Source organism: Pogonomyrmex barbatus, unplaced genomic scaffold (assembly GCF_055798465.1).
Source record: "Pogonomyrmex barbatus isolate J1 unplaced genomic scaffold, ASM5579846v1 scaffold17, whole genome shotgun sequence".
Classification (NCBI taxonomy): domain Eukaryota; kingdom Metazoa; phylum Arthropoda; class Insecta; order Hymenoptera; family Formicidae; genus Pogonomyrmex; species Pogonomyrmex barbatus.
Window position 1 is genome coordinate 3,065,773 of NW_028297113.1, and position 16,668 is coordinate 3,082,440.

Genomic DNA, 16,668 nt, shown 5'->3' on the forward strand with positions numbered 1-16,668 from the left:
GTTTGGGATTGAGTTGAAGGGATAGAACAGGTGCGACGGTGACGTCGCCAGATAGCTCTGCGAATAGCTGTCGACAAGCACTCTTTCTCGTGAAATTTATAATTTTACGAGGTGGATGTTGGAATGAAACATAAGTGGGAGATGAGTGAGAGGAAAGAGAGAGAGAGAGAGAGAGAGAGAGAGAGAGAGAGAAGGACGTGCTTCTTAAGCGAAAAATAATAAACGTCCGATTCTGAGGAGCTCCGGGATTACTGGAAAACGAAACACCTGATTGTTCGACGCACTCAAAGTGACTCACTCCGTCTGATTTTCACTTGTTTTTGTCGCGGTTTGCTCGGCAGCGCCAATCGGCGGGCAACCGGCGGAATAGAGGAGGGGAGATAACGATAGCCGCGATGCGGCGCCATTGCTTATCGTATGTAGCATGTATTTACGTCATGCGCATAGCAGGGCGGAGAGGATAAAAAAAGTAGAAAAACCGCGCGCAAGAATAATGTACTTATTGTTATGCATTCGAAATATGTAGCCGGTTGCATATCTCTCTTTTTCTTTTGAAAGGAAACTGTCGCCGCCGATGGGTCCAAAGTACGCGAGAAAGCGAATCGAACGCGCGAGTGATTTTTTTTTTTTTTCTGTAAATTCTAACTATAGCGTTTAGTCAAATCGAGTGGTCGCCCTTTGCAGTTCCACGAACGGAAAACGGGAGGGGGCCAGAAATGATACGTGGAACGACCTCTTTTAGATCAGTGAGAAATCACGACCTTGAGTCAATCGATAAAATAGGACTTTTTCGAATGTAGTATATTTTACCTCTTTAGATTAAATATTCTCTTCATTTTAGATATTTAGATGTTCCAAATATTGTGTTTACGTAAATAGAAGCGTCCTGTCAGAAGTATTCAGAACAATGGAATCTCCTAGCACAAGTTCCGCCACTAATCTCTGTGAATTGTAAGTTTCAATCTTTCTTTCTTTTCATGTTTAATATCATTTGCCAGAAGTATTTGCATATGACTGTAAGAGATTGTAGTAAATTCTTAAATTATTCTAGTAAAAATAAAGAGGGATTGGAGCATAAGTATAATGCATGGAGAAAGAGACAAAAGCGTGAGACGAAACTTCTGGGAAGTATACATTAAAATGTAAAGAAGAATTTCTAAAATCTTGTTTCATTCATTTCAATGACATAATTTATACTTCTTATAAGCTTTATTCACATCTTTGTCGCTTTTCTCTTATGCTCCAAATTCTTATTTTTACCAGAGTAATTTTGCTATGACTAAGAGTATTGTAATTATCATGAATTATTTTTATATGTTGTATTAGTATATTTATTTTTCTTTCGCTTGTATCAGATGCAACAAACGTACACGCTTGTATACTTGTCCACGATGTGATATAGGCTACTGCGAAGCGAAATGTTACAAATCGAATGCACACATGGACTGTTCTGAGAGCTTTTACAGGCAGTGTGTCGAAGACGAGTTAAAGTCTCAGGAGAATGATCCAGTTGTTAGACAAAAGATGATAGAAATCCTTAAGAGAGTACATGAGGCAGACCAAGAGGATAATATCCTAAAAGAAAATTTAGATGAAGAGAGTTCCAGTGGTGAAGACTGTTCATTGGATTCAGACGATGAGCAAGAAGTAATTATATCTGATGTTGTAGAAATCTATATGTTTTAGAGATCTATTTTGCAATTTAACAAATATTTTTATTTTTTTTATGTTTCCTTTAGCTTCTTGATTTAGAAACCAGACTGCAGAATGTTAATTTTGAAGATCCAAATGAACTTTGGTCAGCTTTATCTGAAGCAGAGAAGCAAGAATTCGAGGCACTGATAAAGAATGGAGAGGCAGAAAAATTGTTGCCAAAGTGGGTACCATGGTGGACTCATCATGTGGAGAAAAAGTTAATACAATCCATCGAAGAGGATATTAAAGACACTTATAATGACTTGAAGTATCCTGCTTTGATAGATGTACCATTATTTAAGGAATTGCAGGTAAAAAATTAGAGTTATCAGTTATAATAAAAGCTGATAGTAATACAATGGAGTAGTACAACTAAACGTTATTCATATTCAGAGAGCATCTCCTTGTATACACTTTAACGTGACAAATGTGATACATGCTTATGCATATATCGCTCTTTATTATCTCGGTGATTATCTGGATTGTCCCGAGGAAGCTGCTAATGTTTTTCTGATGATATGCGAAAATATGAAAAACAATGAAGTCTTCAAAGATATGGATTCGGCAATTGAATCGGTTATCAAAAATGTCAAAAGCGTGAGTAGCTTGTGCACATATGCTTTTTTTATTAAGATTATTTGTATATTATGTATAATTTAACAAATATGTAGGTTGACTGGCTGCCACAAGATGAACAAACTATAGCGGCCTTGAGAGAAGCTGGCATTTCCATTTTACAAGGACCAGGCACTGAGATGAAAACTGTCTACATAGCCGCGGCATTGTCTGAGCTTCATCGATTGTTAACAGCAGCCAAGAAAGAAATTTCAATCAGCAAGGTCCCGAGCGGCAACCAAGAATTCACAAAGAGATTTTCACAAAAGCATAATAACAATGCAAATTTGTCAACAAAGAGTATACTTTTATGCATAAAAAAATTAGAGTATTATTTATCGTGGATAAAAAGCTCTATGACAGGAATTGTATAAAAATATAATTTTATTACTTATTAAAACTATACTCTCATGTTACAATCTATTAAAATAAAAGAAATAATATTCTATTAGCAAGTTCGTAATTTTTATTTAGATAAATTTAAAAAAAAATATTTAAAGACTTGTCCACATCCTTGTCCACGCCCAGATTAAGCCATAAAACTTGAGCTATAAGGACTTGATCAATCGGAGTCAAAAGATGAAAAGAATACTCGACTATGATTGGTCAATTTCTTATGGCTTAAGGCTTAAATCACCTATTGTAGACCGAGACTAAGACAGGACTTAAATTATCTATAGAACAGGTCTTCCGCTTCTTTTGCGACTTTACGAACACACGCTAGCAGACGACGTTACTGACATTTATCGCGAATGGAACGCAACTGAAATTATTCCAGTTCAGTAGAGTGGCGATGGGCAAGATGATGGCGGATGAAAGGTTGTTTTTCTCGAACGCCGTCCAACAATTGGCAAGATGTTTGGCCGCTATTAAGCCTACACCGTGGGAAAAAGTAAGTTATGGTTTAATAATCATCTTTTAATCGAATTATTCTTCGATCATGGACAGTTGCTGCTACAGTTTTGTGTTTCCACCAATTTATATTAGGGTTGACCCCACAGGAAATGTCAGCTGACATCCTGACATTTTCATGTTATGACATAATCCAAAGGACATCACGTCATTTTATGAGTATTATAGTTATCCACGAAACATAATTAACACTGCTGTCTTGTAAAAAATTATAATAATAACTTGTACAATGACGAAGAAAAAATCTCGACAGCAATGTGTTTTTACAGTAGCGTAAAAATAAACTTTAAGAATTATTTATAATTGTGTACAATTACATTTATAAAATATAGCAGAAAATTGATATAAATCACGACTTTTACCTATTTTACCTATATACATTATTGTAATTATAGAATATAAATTCAAATCTGAATTGAAATATTATTTAATATTAATTAAAATTTCAATTAAAATGCAATTTAATATTAATTAAGATAAAAGATAATTAAAATAAAATGTACAATGTTGTGGTTTAAAAAAATTTCTCTTTAAAAAAAAAATTTCTTTTCTATGAAAAGAATTAAATTAATTTACTTTTTATCAAAATGCAAAAATAACATTTTTATATTAATTAATATGCTTAATTGCAGGTAGCCAAACTATACAAGTTATGTCCACAAGAATCTGCTCAGGGTGTATTTCGCTTAGATCAGAGAGGTCAAGATGCAACCATTGCATTGGGAATTTATTTTTTGGAATCTGGTTTACAACACCGGGATAAAATTTTACCATATTTGTTGAGATTACTGCGTGGTCTTCCAAAAGCAGTATGGCGGGATGAGATAAAGTGTTCGCTCGCTGAGCGTGTCCCAGTTGCGGAACGTTTCAGCTTCTGCTTAAATACACTGCTGAGCGATGTAGCGGCCAGATGCGAACCGACACGAGAAGAAATCATCTCGACGCAAGTTGAAATACTTGCCGTACTTACCAATCTGATACGTGGATACAAAGATCAAAATAGTAACAGAGGCTTACAAGCAAAGAGTAAGTACTAATTCGATATCATAGATTATAGTAATTAAAGAGAAAAATATATAAATAAAATAATTCAAAAAATATGGTCTTGAATATATAAAAATATTTAAAAACCTAATGTGATAATGTGTTTAAACACAAAAAATATAAAATATATATATATATTTCCAGTCAAGACTGGATCTTACTACTTGATAATTCATTGACTTAATTTACTTGATAATTCATTTTTTAAATTTATGTACTGTAAGAATTAGACGACCGTAAGCGGTCATAAAAAGAGATTCGGAATATAAACAGCTAACAGAGAGGAGCCGTCGTGGTCGTGCAGACTAAGTGTCGGATTGGTAGACGAGGGATCCCGAGTTCAAATTCAGTCGGTCTCTGTTAATTTTTTCCGAATCTAATAGATATCTTTCAGTACATAAAAGTTCAATAAGCTTGTTTCTGCTACCAATGACATATCGTGTATTTTTAATGTAAAATTTGCAATATAGATTAAGATTAGAACTATATGCTTTTCCCTAATAAATTGATAATTTAATGATAATTTAAAAAAAATATAATTTTAAATTATATTAGCAAAAAAATTTAAATTATAAGAAATTTTTTTATTATAATTTTTTTATTTCAGCACGATGCAATTTCAAATTCTCATTTTAAATGTATTTCATATTATTTAATAAAAAAAAAAAAAAATAAGAAATTGTAATTCGGACGTTGTTTCAGTATCACTATGCAAATGTCTGGTTCCGGTGCTGATTGGTCTGGCAAGATCAATGGGTCGTTTTGCATGTACAGATCCACCGTTACTTTGCCGTATCTTTCCACGACGAGAGACACCCTCTCCAGCAAGCAACACGGAAAATCGCTTAATATCGGACAAGAAGCAACACAGTTTCTCGAATTTCAGGCCAATTATACCGCGGTCTCTGAGCGGCAATTTTAATTCTTGTATCGATAACGCGTTGCCAGGCTATGACAATCACGATTATCACTGCGGCAAGCGACCATCATTACAGTCCTTTTTGTCGGTGCCGTACGATCCGACGACGTATTACTTCAGTCGTTATGGATCGAGTTTCAATCAGTTCCCGCAGATGCGCTGTAACGAGAGCCCCGAAAGAAGAGCCGGAATGCAATTTACCGTTGTGCATTTACAGAGTGTGTTGGCTTTGGCCAAAAAGCTGCTTACCAAGGAGATCCTGACGTTCCTAGACGAGGAGGCACAACAGGTAAATTTTTTACATGAGAATATTACCTGTGTGAAGATAGCCCCCCAACATTGAAAAACATAAAGTTTCTATAGCTCATTCGATTGCACATCGTTTGCACATGTATGCACATTTCGAATTTTCGTTTGCACACTTCTAGTAAAAAAGTTATTAACAAAACAAATTTCGGGGGGCCATTTTCACACTAGCCCCCCAACTATGAGTAAATTAAATAAAAAATAGCTCAATTGATAGATATTCGTTTGCACATTGCCAAACAGGTCGATTTTTTCGTTTGCACACCTCTAGTTAAAAAGTTATTAACAATTAAAGTTTCAGAAATGAGCGAGTTCGATAGATGAGTTGAAAACAATTAAAGTTTCAGAAGCGAGCGATTTCGGTAGATGAAATAGAAACAAAAATGTTGTGCTTAAAATGGTATTATTCGATTTTTGTTTGCATTTTTCCGAACAGGTCGCTTTTCATTCATATTCGGTTCTTGTTTATTTCTCATAAATCTATTGCATGTTCTCGCTCATCTTTAATATCTGTACTTAAACGTTATATCTTGTAATAACTGAAACACCATACTTTTCGATTGATATCATTTTAAGCACAATATTTTTGTTTTCACCTCATATATCGAACTCGCTCGTTTCTGAAACTTTAATTAATGTTAATAACTTTTTAACTAGAGGTGTGCAAACGAAAATTCGACCTGTTCGGAAAAGTGCAAACAAAAATCTATCGAATAATATCATTTTAAGCACAACATTCTTGTTTCTATTTCATCTGCCGGCTATCTTCACACAGGTGAGAATATTATTCATTATTATTATATGATTTATTATATTTTCATTATATTTTATAATTTTTTCATTATATTTAATCTTATCTAAAATTTTGGTCCAAAGTATCTGGAAAATTCAGAAATTCTCAGGAAAATTTTTTACAAACATTTGAAAACACTCTGTAATTGATCTTGCAATCATATTTCAGGTGTATAATTCCGGCCAAGTACATATTTTTCCGTACCGCACGTTTAGCGAGACAATGAATCTAGTGATGGTGGCTCTATTGCGGGAACTACTGCAGAATCAGCGTGACTTGCCAGCACCGTTCACGAGGGATGTGCAGGAATTCGTAAAGGGCCTGTTTCTTTCGGGCCAAACGGAACTGCAGTCGCGGCAGCACGACGCGAGCGAGCGTGAAGACATTGATACGAATTTCCGGACAGTGAATCGCTTCAAGGTGAACGTGATGGCTAATTCTGCATGCGTCGATCTACTGGTCTGGGCAATCGGTGACGAGACAGGTGAGCACGTCTTATCTGTCGACGACGAAACAGAAATCGCGAGCCGCGGGAGCACCTCTTCTACTAAAATTAGGAGCACCGCACTCAACGAGAGTAAATGATAATAATCTGTACACTGTGAGGAAGAGTTTCGTGACTGTGCTCGTAACTCCAAGTGCATGGATAACGTGACCGCGAGATATCAATGTCTGTTTCGATCGCGACACCCGTCCAAGAATAGATTTCTCTTAAAACTCTCACATTATTTTTCCAGTACCCGGCGAATATGATTTGTCTGCGCTGTTTGCAGATATCAGTTCAATGCTGATCGGCAAGGGTATATTGATTCACCCGTGTGTGTTATGTCCTCGTTAACATGTCCCCTATTAATAATTATTAACAAATGTCTTAATAGTAGCTATAATTCGCTGATTGTGCCCTCTTGTAATGTTTAATTGTCCTTAAACTGATGTAATAAACTATCGATTCTATTGATTCGAGATTTGTGATCTTTTTTATTAAGAAATTTTGTGAATTTTCTTATTTTCAGAGCTTCTTATACACACTTTTACGCACGAAGAAACACTTACAAAATATCTTTATATCTGCCGTATTTAAATAACCAATTGATAACTTTACAGTAGCCATATATAGCTATTGCTATTTATATATATTTTTATATATTTGTATTTATATATAGTGAGATTTGGGGTACGTTAATTCTCAGGTGCGGATAGCTTGTGCGGACGACTTGTAGAGAAGATTAATTCCAATCACGGGCCGAAACTCGTCTTAGCGCACATGCCATTATTGATGGTTTGTCTTGAAGGTTTGGGAAAATTGGCGCAGAAGTTTCCCAACATAGCCAGTACATCCATATACTATTTACGTGACTTTCTCATTGCACCATCGCCAATTCTTTTAAAGTTATATCGACAACATAGCGAGTACACCATGAAGGAACATCAGTTTAAAGTGTTAGGTATGTTCATTTTTTCATATATTTACCATTAATTTAATCATAAAATTATTATTTATCATATATACATATATATAAAATAAATATGTACCATGTATCTATGTTCGGATAGTCCAAGGGAAGGAAATAAGCGACACGAAGCAGACAACGTCATCGGTGCACACAGCATTTGAGAAACTTCGCGATGCGGCCATCGGCAATCTCTGTATTGCCCTAGAAGCAGCGCATTCTGTAAATCCGGACTGCGTACCAGCGCTCGTGGCCAGCGTCTCGAACAGATTATATACCGCGGATATATCCGACGGGTATTTTTTTATCGCAGAAGTTTATCAGTGTTCATAATCTTTCTAATCAATGCAGGGGTGAAATTATAATATTTGTTTTGTTTCAGCGAGAGCGACGAGAAGTTGAAAAACGAAGTAGTATCGAAAAATATTGTGATCATGTTGGGCCACGTCGCCGTGGCGTTGAAGGACACTCCGAAGACGATGCGCACGATCTTTCCGTTCTTCCAGCAGCTCTTTTGTCGCACTCCTAGCGACCTTGATTTCCTCATAGTAGATCAATTGGGTTGCATGATCATTGCCAAATGCGAACCAAAGGTCGGCGCAACGCTTGGAACATTTAGAATCTTTTGTAATTCTTTGGATGATTATTATATATCGTCGATTTTCCTTGCATAGATTTATGAAGGGATAATGCAGATGTTCTCCATGTCGTTGGGATCGAGCACAGCAACATACGCCGCGAATGACGATCGTAAACAATATTGCCATGTTTCCAAGGCAGTTACAAACGCCCTGGCGAATATAGCGGCGAATTTGCAGGGCGAGACGGAATTGGATGATTTGTTGCTGCATCTTCTCGAACTTTTTGTGCAATTAGGACTCGAAGGTAAACGCGCCAGTGACAAGATGCCAAATAGTATCGCTGCATCGGTAAGTGTGTTTGAATTCTTACATTCTTCAAAATGCTAGAGATGATTGAACGAAAAACATTATTTGATTATGATATACATTATGCAGAAAGCAGTTAGTAGTGCCGGAAATCTAGGTGTGCTCATTCCCGTGATTGCGATATTGGTACGACGTCTACCTCCAATTAGACATCCGCAGAAGCGACTTCTGAAACTATTCAAGGATTTTTGGTTGTACTGCGTTATAATGGGCTTCGCCGCGGATCACCCACCAAGATTATGGCCACTCGAATGGTATGAAGGTGTCAAGGAAATTGCCGTCAAGTCGCCCTATCTTATTTCTCAGACCAGCGCCCGTCTTGAAATGCGAGAATTGCAATATACGTCGGCGGTCCGCAACGACAGTGTCTCGTTGAATGAGTTACAGGAACTGCGGAGTCAAGTGCTGAAAATAAGCACTCGGTACGATTTACTTCATATCCGTCTATTTTTAATTATCTAATTAATATTTATTATATATATAATGCTTTACGTTTCAACACCTGTCATGCCTTTAGTTTTAATTATAAGAAAATTATATACTTTATTATTGTTAAAATAATTATATATAATTTTTGAATTTCTTGAACAAGCTGTAAAATTTATGTAATTTTTTTTAGTACAAACGACATATCCGCATACGTCACTAAACTACAATTTGCACAGTGCACGTACTTATTGTCCGTTTATTGGTCAGAGACCTTACGAGTGGCTAACAGTCCTGAGCCTAGTTTGCAACCGATAATGGAATACCTGTGCGATACCGATTTGCAAAAGGACAAAAGCGGTATGTGGCAGTGCATATGCTGCGTAGCTGACTCGGTATTTGCGAAATTCAAGGACGTAATGCAGCGCAAACCGAAGGATGAGCAACGTGAAAGAGAACTCGAGAATCACGCGCAGTTTCTATTGGTGCATTTCAATCACGTGCATAAGCAGATTAGGCGAGTAGCAGACAAATACCTCAGTGCTCTAGTGGATGCTTTTCCGCATCTGCTATGGAATTGCAAAGTTCTTTGGAGTATGTTGGATATATTACAGGTATAATATTATTATTTTATTATAATTTATATTTTGTCAGTTTTCTTCATACATAATATTCTTCATATGCCATTGCAGATTTTATCGTACTCATTACAACTTGATCCGAATGAAGAGACTCCTAGTTTAAGAATACCTGGCACGCCATATAGCATCGAGTTGATGAATAATCTTGAAGCAAGAGAAGTATGATGTTATGTTTTACTTGTTAAAATAAAACGAATTTCACGATAATGTGCGAATTGCAGATTATCGTGAAGGATTTTACCGCGAGATGCAAGGGTATAGTACAGGAAGCCATGAAGTGGGCGCCGCAGGCTACTAGATCACATTTACAAGAATATATTAATCAAATACCATCTTCTGGCATGCGACACCATTCTGGTCTGTCGCTGGCCATTGACTCTGTTCTCGAATTTGTGGACACCACGATCCCCACAGTAGTTCCAGCAAACGTATGTAGCGACGTTTAAGATCATATCTACGTTGTTTTATTTATAAATTTTAATTTTAAATAAATTTTTATTTTTATTTTAATCAATCAACTTTTGTTTATTTTAGCCATTTTTTTATTTAAAGTGTTATAAATAATAAATTAATTATACTGAGGCAATGTATTTACTTTACAGACAAATTCGTTGGATAAGAGACCACGCGGTCCAAAAGGTACGAGTTCGTGGCTGCTATCGATGATGTCTACAAGATCGTGGCATGCCGGCGAAGTAGCTGGTATGCTCGCTCTCGCACGCACCGAATCGCCAACCGCGGAAATGACTCTGGAAGAGTGTAGGGATAAAGTCGTCGAGAGATTGATCGAAGCTGTCCGTCGTGCTTGTCAGGAGCACGATGATACCGCCCATCGCGGAGCTCTTTGGCGTGCTACCGCTCTTTTAATATCCATGCCTGGTAAACTTAAACTAAATTTTGTAATTTTAAATCTTATAGAATTAATGATAATCAATTTTGGATTATTTATTATATATAAGCAAACTTCTTTTCAATTTCGTACTAATCAAGGCTTGCATTTACAGGAATACATAGACGCCTATTACATATAGTCGCGTGCTCGCAGATAGAATTGTTCACAACTACAGCAATGACCACAGCGGTCGAATGCTGGCAATGGATATTAACTGTACGACCAGATTTGAAGTTGCGATTCTTGCAAGAGATGTTACTCGCGTGGCAATATACCGTTGATAAGAGAATGGGCCTGTTCGCACCGAATGAGAAGGAGGTCAGTCCGCTCGCAGTTTATGAAGGCTGCAAGCTCGGGCCCAATCCGCCACAGGTGAAGCCACACGATATATGGGTAACTTTCATAGTGGAACTCGTGGAAACGGCTAAGTATTGTTGCCAAGAGACGGTCGACATGATCGCTATCCTCCTTCATCGCTCATTACCCATGACTGTCGGTGCATCTGGCGAGGAACCCGGCATCACTCGACATGTCGCTGCGGTTGGCGTGCGTTTTAAACTCCTCTCATGTGGTTTGGTGCTGTTGCAAGGTGATGTTTTGCCGAGGTAATATATCCTCTTTTTATTCATCGCATAAACTATGAAAAACGACGACTATAATAAAAAAAAAATAATTGAATCTACTTCCAGAATTTTGAGCAAGAATGTCTTGAGAGAACGTGTCTATTCCAATTGTCTGGATTATTTTTGCCGAGAACGCCAATTGCCAACTCAAGAAATCGATCAGCTTAGCGAAGATATAGTTACTCTGATACGTTTTTGGCAGGTAAGAGCAGCATTAAAAATTCGGATAAATTTTAAATATTTTATTTACAGAAATTATATTAAATATCTTTTATCTTTTTAATAAAATATCAGATTTCATTCGCATTTTATATAATTATTATTCTGTTTTTTATTTTCGCAGGTAATGCACAGTGACAAAAAATACTTAATGATGACAGGAGCCGATAATGAGTTTGAAATAGTGACGTCTCAAACTTGTACAACCACGATGATCGTTCCAAGCGAGACAATTGGTTCGCTAGCCGCTACGCTAGCTCCCACACCGAACGAATTTTCGAAATCATCCAGCAACGTGTGGATGAGCACCATGCCTATGTCGACTAGCACTAACACGTTGAGTAAACGCAGCAATCGCAGCAAACGAGTTGTAAATGCTAATGTCCTCGTGAAAGATTATATCAAGAAGAGAAATTTGATTCTTGAGTTATTAGCGGTTGAAATCGAAATGTTACTGGTAAGCTCTTTATAAACTATAAATATATAAAAAACTATGTCATTTTAATAAAACTCTTCAACTTCTAACGTCAAAATATCGCTTTCTATCGAGGTTTGGCGTAATCCTGGCGGAAGACCAGAACTCGCGTTGCAAGGAGAAGGAAGCATCGCAGATTGGCGTGCCAAAGGAATGAACGATCGCTGGCGAGAATATACGCGGCTCGCGTGGGAGATCAGTCCTGTTTTGGCTATATTTTTGCCAGTGCGATTAAAGAATCACGAAGTCATCATTAAAGAGATCTGCGGCTTGGTGCGCCTTAAACCCGTGCCAGTTATGCATATATCGGAAGCATTACAGTATCTTGTTACAACGGACACGCTTCTCAACGATGTACCTGAAGTAAGATTTTTAACTTTACGCGTTTGTTGATAATTTATGATAATTTACGAATCAGAATTGTTTGATTTCTACCTTGTAACTTGGAATATTACTATTTGATTAATAAATAGACATTAGACATTATTTATAAAATTATGATTCTGTTTTAGTTAGTTTATATGTTAGCATGGGCAAGAGTGTCTCCGATTCAAGCTCTGGCATTCTTCTCGCGACAATTTCCGCATCATCCCATCTCAGCGCAGTATGCAGTACAAGTATTGGACAGCTATCCCGCCGATGCTGTGCTTTTCTACATACCTCAACTAGTACAAGCTGTCCGTCATGATTCAATGGGTTACGTAATCGAATTTATCAAGAAGATTGCTAAACGATCGCAGGTAATGAATGTTACATAATATAAATTAAATTTAATATTAAACAGAGAGAAACTGTAATCGTTTTGGTCTAACGTTTTAGGTAGTGGCACATCAGTTGATATGGAACATGCACACTAATATGTATATGGATGAAGATAAGCAGATGAGAGATCCGGTTTTATACGATGTATTAGATTCGTTGACGAAGAATATTTTGAATGCTCTATCCGGCCCAGCGAAACAATTCTATGAAAGGGAGTTCGACTTTTTCGAGAAAATCACCAATATTTCGGGTGAAATTCGGCCGTATCCTAAAGGACCGGAACGCAAAGCCGCATGTCTGGAAGCTTTAGGAAAAGTCAAGGTACAACCCGGTTGCTACCTACCATCGAATCCCGAGGCAATGGTCATCGACATAGATTATCAAAGCGGTACTCCCATGCAAAGGTATAATTTAATATGATTTAAATAAACAACAATGTATATATGGTGGGTGATCATATTATAAAATATTGTGCAAATATAATTACAGCGCCGCTAAAGCACCGTTCTTAGCACGATTCAAAGTACAAAGATATGGTATCCACGAACTCGAGAATATCGCGTTAGTGGTGTCAACCAATGGAAAAATTGAAAGTAAGAAAGAAACCGAGGACCAGACATGGCAGGCCGCTATTTTCAAGGTTGGCGATGACGTCAGACAAGATATGCTGGCTTTACAGGTGATCAGCATTTTTAAGAACATATTCCAGAAAGTCGGGTTGAATCTCTTCCTGTTTCCCTACAGAGTGGTGGCCACAGCTCCCGGAGTAAGAATTTTTGTACTATGAATATATTTTAATATAAATCTGTTATTTGTATGTATAATTGCATTTATAATTCTTTATGTTAACAGTGCGGCGTGATAGAATGTGTTCCGCATGCAACATCACGAGATCAACTCGGTCGAACAACGGACAGCGATATGTATCAATACTTCATCACGCAACATGGTGATGAGACAACCAAGGAATTCCAAAACGTTCGTCGCAACTTTGTCAAATCGATGGCGGCGTACAGCGTGATCACTTATCTCTTGCAGATTAAAGATCGTCACAACGGTAATATCATGATAGATACTCAAGGTCACATCATACACATTGACTTCGGCTTCATGTTCGAAAGCTCGCCCGGCGGCAATCTGGGTTTCGAGCCCGACATCAAGCTCACTGATGAGATGGTCCTCGTAATGGGCGGTAAAATGGAAGCTGCACCATTTCGCTGGTTCATGGAACTGTGCGTGCAAGCCTTCCTTGCAGTCAGGTGAGTGTTATATCAAGAATCTGTGTTCTGAAATCTGTATTTGCATTCTGTATATCGCACGAAACAAACATTTAGATTTTATTAATATCAACTAGAATCATTGCTAATAATCTGTCACCTAAATGTATCTTTAAATATTCTCCGTTTTAGGCCCTATCAGGAAGCCATCATCTCTCTTGTCTCTCTCATGCTCGACACGGGATTACCATGCTTCCGTGGACAAACTATCAAACTTCTACGCAGTCGGTTCGTTCCGACCGCCACCGATCGCGACGCGGCGATCTTCATGATCAATGTAATACGTAACAGCTACCTCAACTTCCGTACGAAAACTTACGACATGATACAGTATTATCAGAATCAAATCCCCTATTGAATTGTTCCTGAAGTGTTTACTTCCTTCTCCTTCCCTACTCTTTCCTGTCCTTAATTAGCGACATTTTGCGCTCGCTACGATTGTTGTTATCATATTAAAGTCTAGCATTTGATGTACTGCAGTTATTAGATATCGCAGTATAATTACTGACTGTGAAATTGTACAAACATATTGGTGTCAATGTTATTTTAGTGTTTTATGTGTATTTTATGAAAGCATTTAGCTTTATATGTATGTATGTAATAATGTATCATATTTATCTACAAGAAATTGTCTATATATGTATATGTATACATCTGCCGTATGCAGCATGACTGTATATGAATACATTCCTGTTTACGATTAATTTATGCGCTGTTAATGGTTAAATATTAAATTACTTTGATCACGATGACTTATTTAAATATCCTTTATCTCGCAGTGTATTTTAATTACATTTTATTTAATATTTATAAAAATGTCAAATATTATAGATATCTCATGTAAAATATCAGAGAGCATACGTATATACTTTTTATTTCAGCATATTGTTTGCTGATATATTTTTACAATTTTATGTATACTTATGATAATTTTGGAAAGAGGTGTAACAAACAAATACAATACAGTGATAAAGCAAAGAATTTAATTTTCTATGTACAATGATGAAGCAAACTTGTCATTGAATATTATATGTCAATGTAGTTTGCAGTGAAACAACAATAACCCTAGCTTGACTGAAGAAAGCTTAAGAACCCCAATTATAAGTTTTTCCTGGAGTAATATATTTCTTTTCAGCAGAAAGTTCCTTTCTGAAAGTTAAAAAATATCCGCGAAATAAAAATTTATTTATTTATATATAAATTTTACTCTATATATTAATATTTCAATTCTATATAATCTCAATCCATTTTTAAATTTTCCAATAAAAATATAATTATATATAAAATATATATATATATATATACAGAGAAACAAATATATTCTGAGATATGAAAATTTTAATCCTTTTAAATTTCTTGATATTTATACTTACTCTGTACCAATCTGTTTTGGTCCAGTAATTACTAATGGTGGTTGAACCTCTCGTCTTCCATCTCGAAGATAATAATAAATTTGTGAAGTTTTATGATACGGTCCTCCTGGTATTTCTGGTGGAGGTTGAGTGCGCTTAGACTGCTGATCAGGCCATCTATTGTTCAGTGTAACTTCTCTCTACAGCATATAAAGAACAACAAAAAAAAGAATTTTAAAAGCATTATCAAGCTGCTAACTGAAAACAGAAGAAATTTATAAACTTCTGATTATCGCCCTAATGCTCTTAGAAAAGTTTTTTGCTAAATAAATGCATTATTCTATAAAAAACTTATAGTTAACAGCTTTTCCTAAAAGAGATATATAAATCTGTAAATTGTCGAATGTAACTTCTCAAATTCTAAAACTGTTCTGTTATATGGAAAAGAGATGAATACAAACAACAAGAGTAAAATAATTTACAAATAAAATATGTTGTGTGTGTGTGTGTGTGTTGTATGTGTTTCTCATAAAAAAACATTTCCAAATTAAGTATTCCTAAATTCAGCATATCAATCGACAGATAAAATCTCATAATCAAGTAATAAATCACTCGTTTTTTACTAGAAATAGTTCAAGAAATTCGTAATGATATTAACAAATCAAAAACATGTGTAATTTGTTAGGTAAAACATAGAAAAAGCGCAGAGGATTACATAATTGGAAATGAGTATTATTACTTACACCTCGGCCAATGTCCCGAATCAATTTTATTAATGGAGTAACACTCCGGTGTTCGATTGGACCCGGCATGTTGCCTTTCACGAGGATCGATTGATTTGTTAAAAAATAATTAATTTCAATACGGCAAATTTAATCCTGCGACATTGAAAAGCTAACCTCAACAGATAAATATTGACATTTTACATTGAATCGACATGAAACGATTCGATTATCGATGGCAATCTTACAATCGATATGACATGTGTTCTATTCTCTGTCGAAACGAAAAAAGATGTAATTTCGAGATATGTAATTTCTGAATTTTGCGAGTGAAATAAAAGAACAAGCTTACTCTTTTTTTTAAATGTGATTTTGACAAAATCAAATAATAATAATTAGTTAATTAGTTACAAATATTAAAAGCTAATAACTTTTAACAATTTATTGTTAGTTAATTCTAATAATTATATTTTGAAACACATTTAACATTTGTGATGGTTTTATTAATCTATTTTCAAAAAATTACATCTTTTTAATATAAATAATATCTTTCAAAATTAAATTTTAATTTTTTATTTAAATTAATTTTATTTTAAC

At 35.8% G+C, this 16,668-nt stretch overlaps 3 protein-coding genes across 4 annotated transcripts; 2 read left to right on the forward strand and 1 right to left on the reverse strand.

Moving 5' to 3' along the window:
* Positions 1-274: 274 nt before the first annotated feature.
* LOC105429371 (zinc finger HIT domain-containing protein 2) lies at positions 275-2,765 on the forward strand. 2 transcript variants are annotated; one of them, XM_089074631.1, is made up of 7 exons: positions 355-495; positions 559-746; positions 842-951; positions 1,356-1,647; positions 1,740-2,006; positions 2,089-2,292; positions 2,367-2,765. In XM_089074631.1, the coding sequence occupies exons 2-7, from the start codon at positions 717-719 to the stop codon at positions 2,682-2,684; spliced, it is 1,221 nt and encodes a 406-aa protein (XP_088930757.1). In that variant the 5' UTR covers positions 355-495; positions 559-716; the 3' UTR covers positions 2,685-2,765. The 2 variants fall into 2 exon arrangements, with proteins under 2 accessions (XP_088930758.1, XP_088930757.1); XM_089074632.1 differs by lacking the exon at positions 559-746 and having other exon boundaries at positions 275-415.
* Positions 2,766-3,044: 279 nt separating this feature from the next.
* Positions 3,045-14,746, forward strand: Pi4KIIIalpha (phosphatidylinositol 4-kinase III alpha). Its single transcript, XM_011642319.3, has 22 exons — positions 3,045-3,202; positions 3,855-4,248; positions 4,969-5,474; positions 6,453-6,768; positions 7,475-7,729; positions 7,839-8,031; positions 8,118-8,328; positions 8,410-8,664; positions 8,752-9,104; positions 9,302-9,722; positions 9,801-9,908; positions 9,971-10,177; positions 10,352-10,628; positions 10,754-11,246; positions 11,331-11,466; positions 11,608-11,940; positions 12,034-12,321; positions 12,471-12,698; positions 12,778-13,124; positions 13,210-13,486; positions 13,573-13,979; positions 14,130-14,746. Exons 1-22 carry the CDS (start codon positions 3,104-3,106, stop codon positions 14,353-14,355), a joined length of 6,330 nt encoding a protein of 2,109 aa, XP_011640621.2. The 5' UTR covers positions 3,045-3,103; the 3' UTR covers positions 14,356-14,746.
* Positions 14,747-14,963: 217 nt separating this feature from the next.
* Positions 14,964-16,289, reverse strand: LOC105429374 (NADH dehydrogenase [ubiquinone] 1 alpha subcomplex subunit 7). The gene is made up of 3 exons (XM_011642320.3): positions 16,093-16,289; positions 15,371-15,549; positions 14,964-15,146 (listed from the first exon to the last, which is right to left on the reverse strand). The coding sequence occupies exons 1-3, from the start codon at positions 16,159-16,161 to the stop codon at positions 15,083-15,085; spliced, it is 312 nt and encodes a 103-aa protein (XP_011640622.2). The 5' UTR covers positions 16,162-16,289; the 3' UTR covers positions 14,964-15,082.
* Positions 16,290-16,668: the final 379 nt, after the last annotated feature.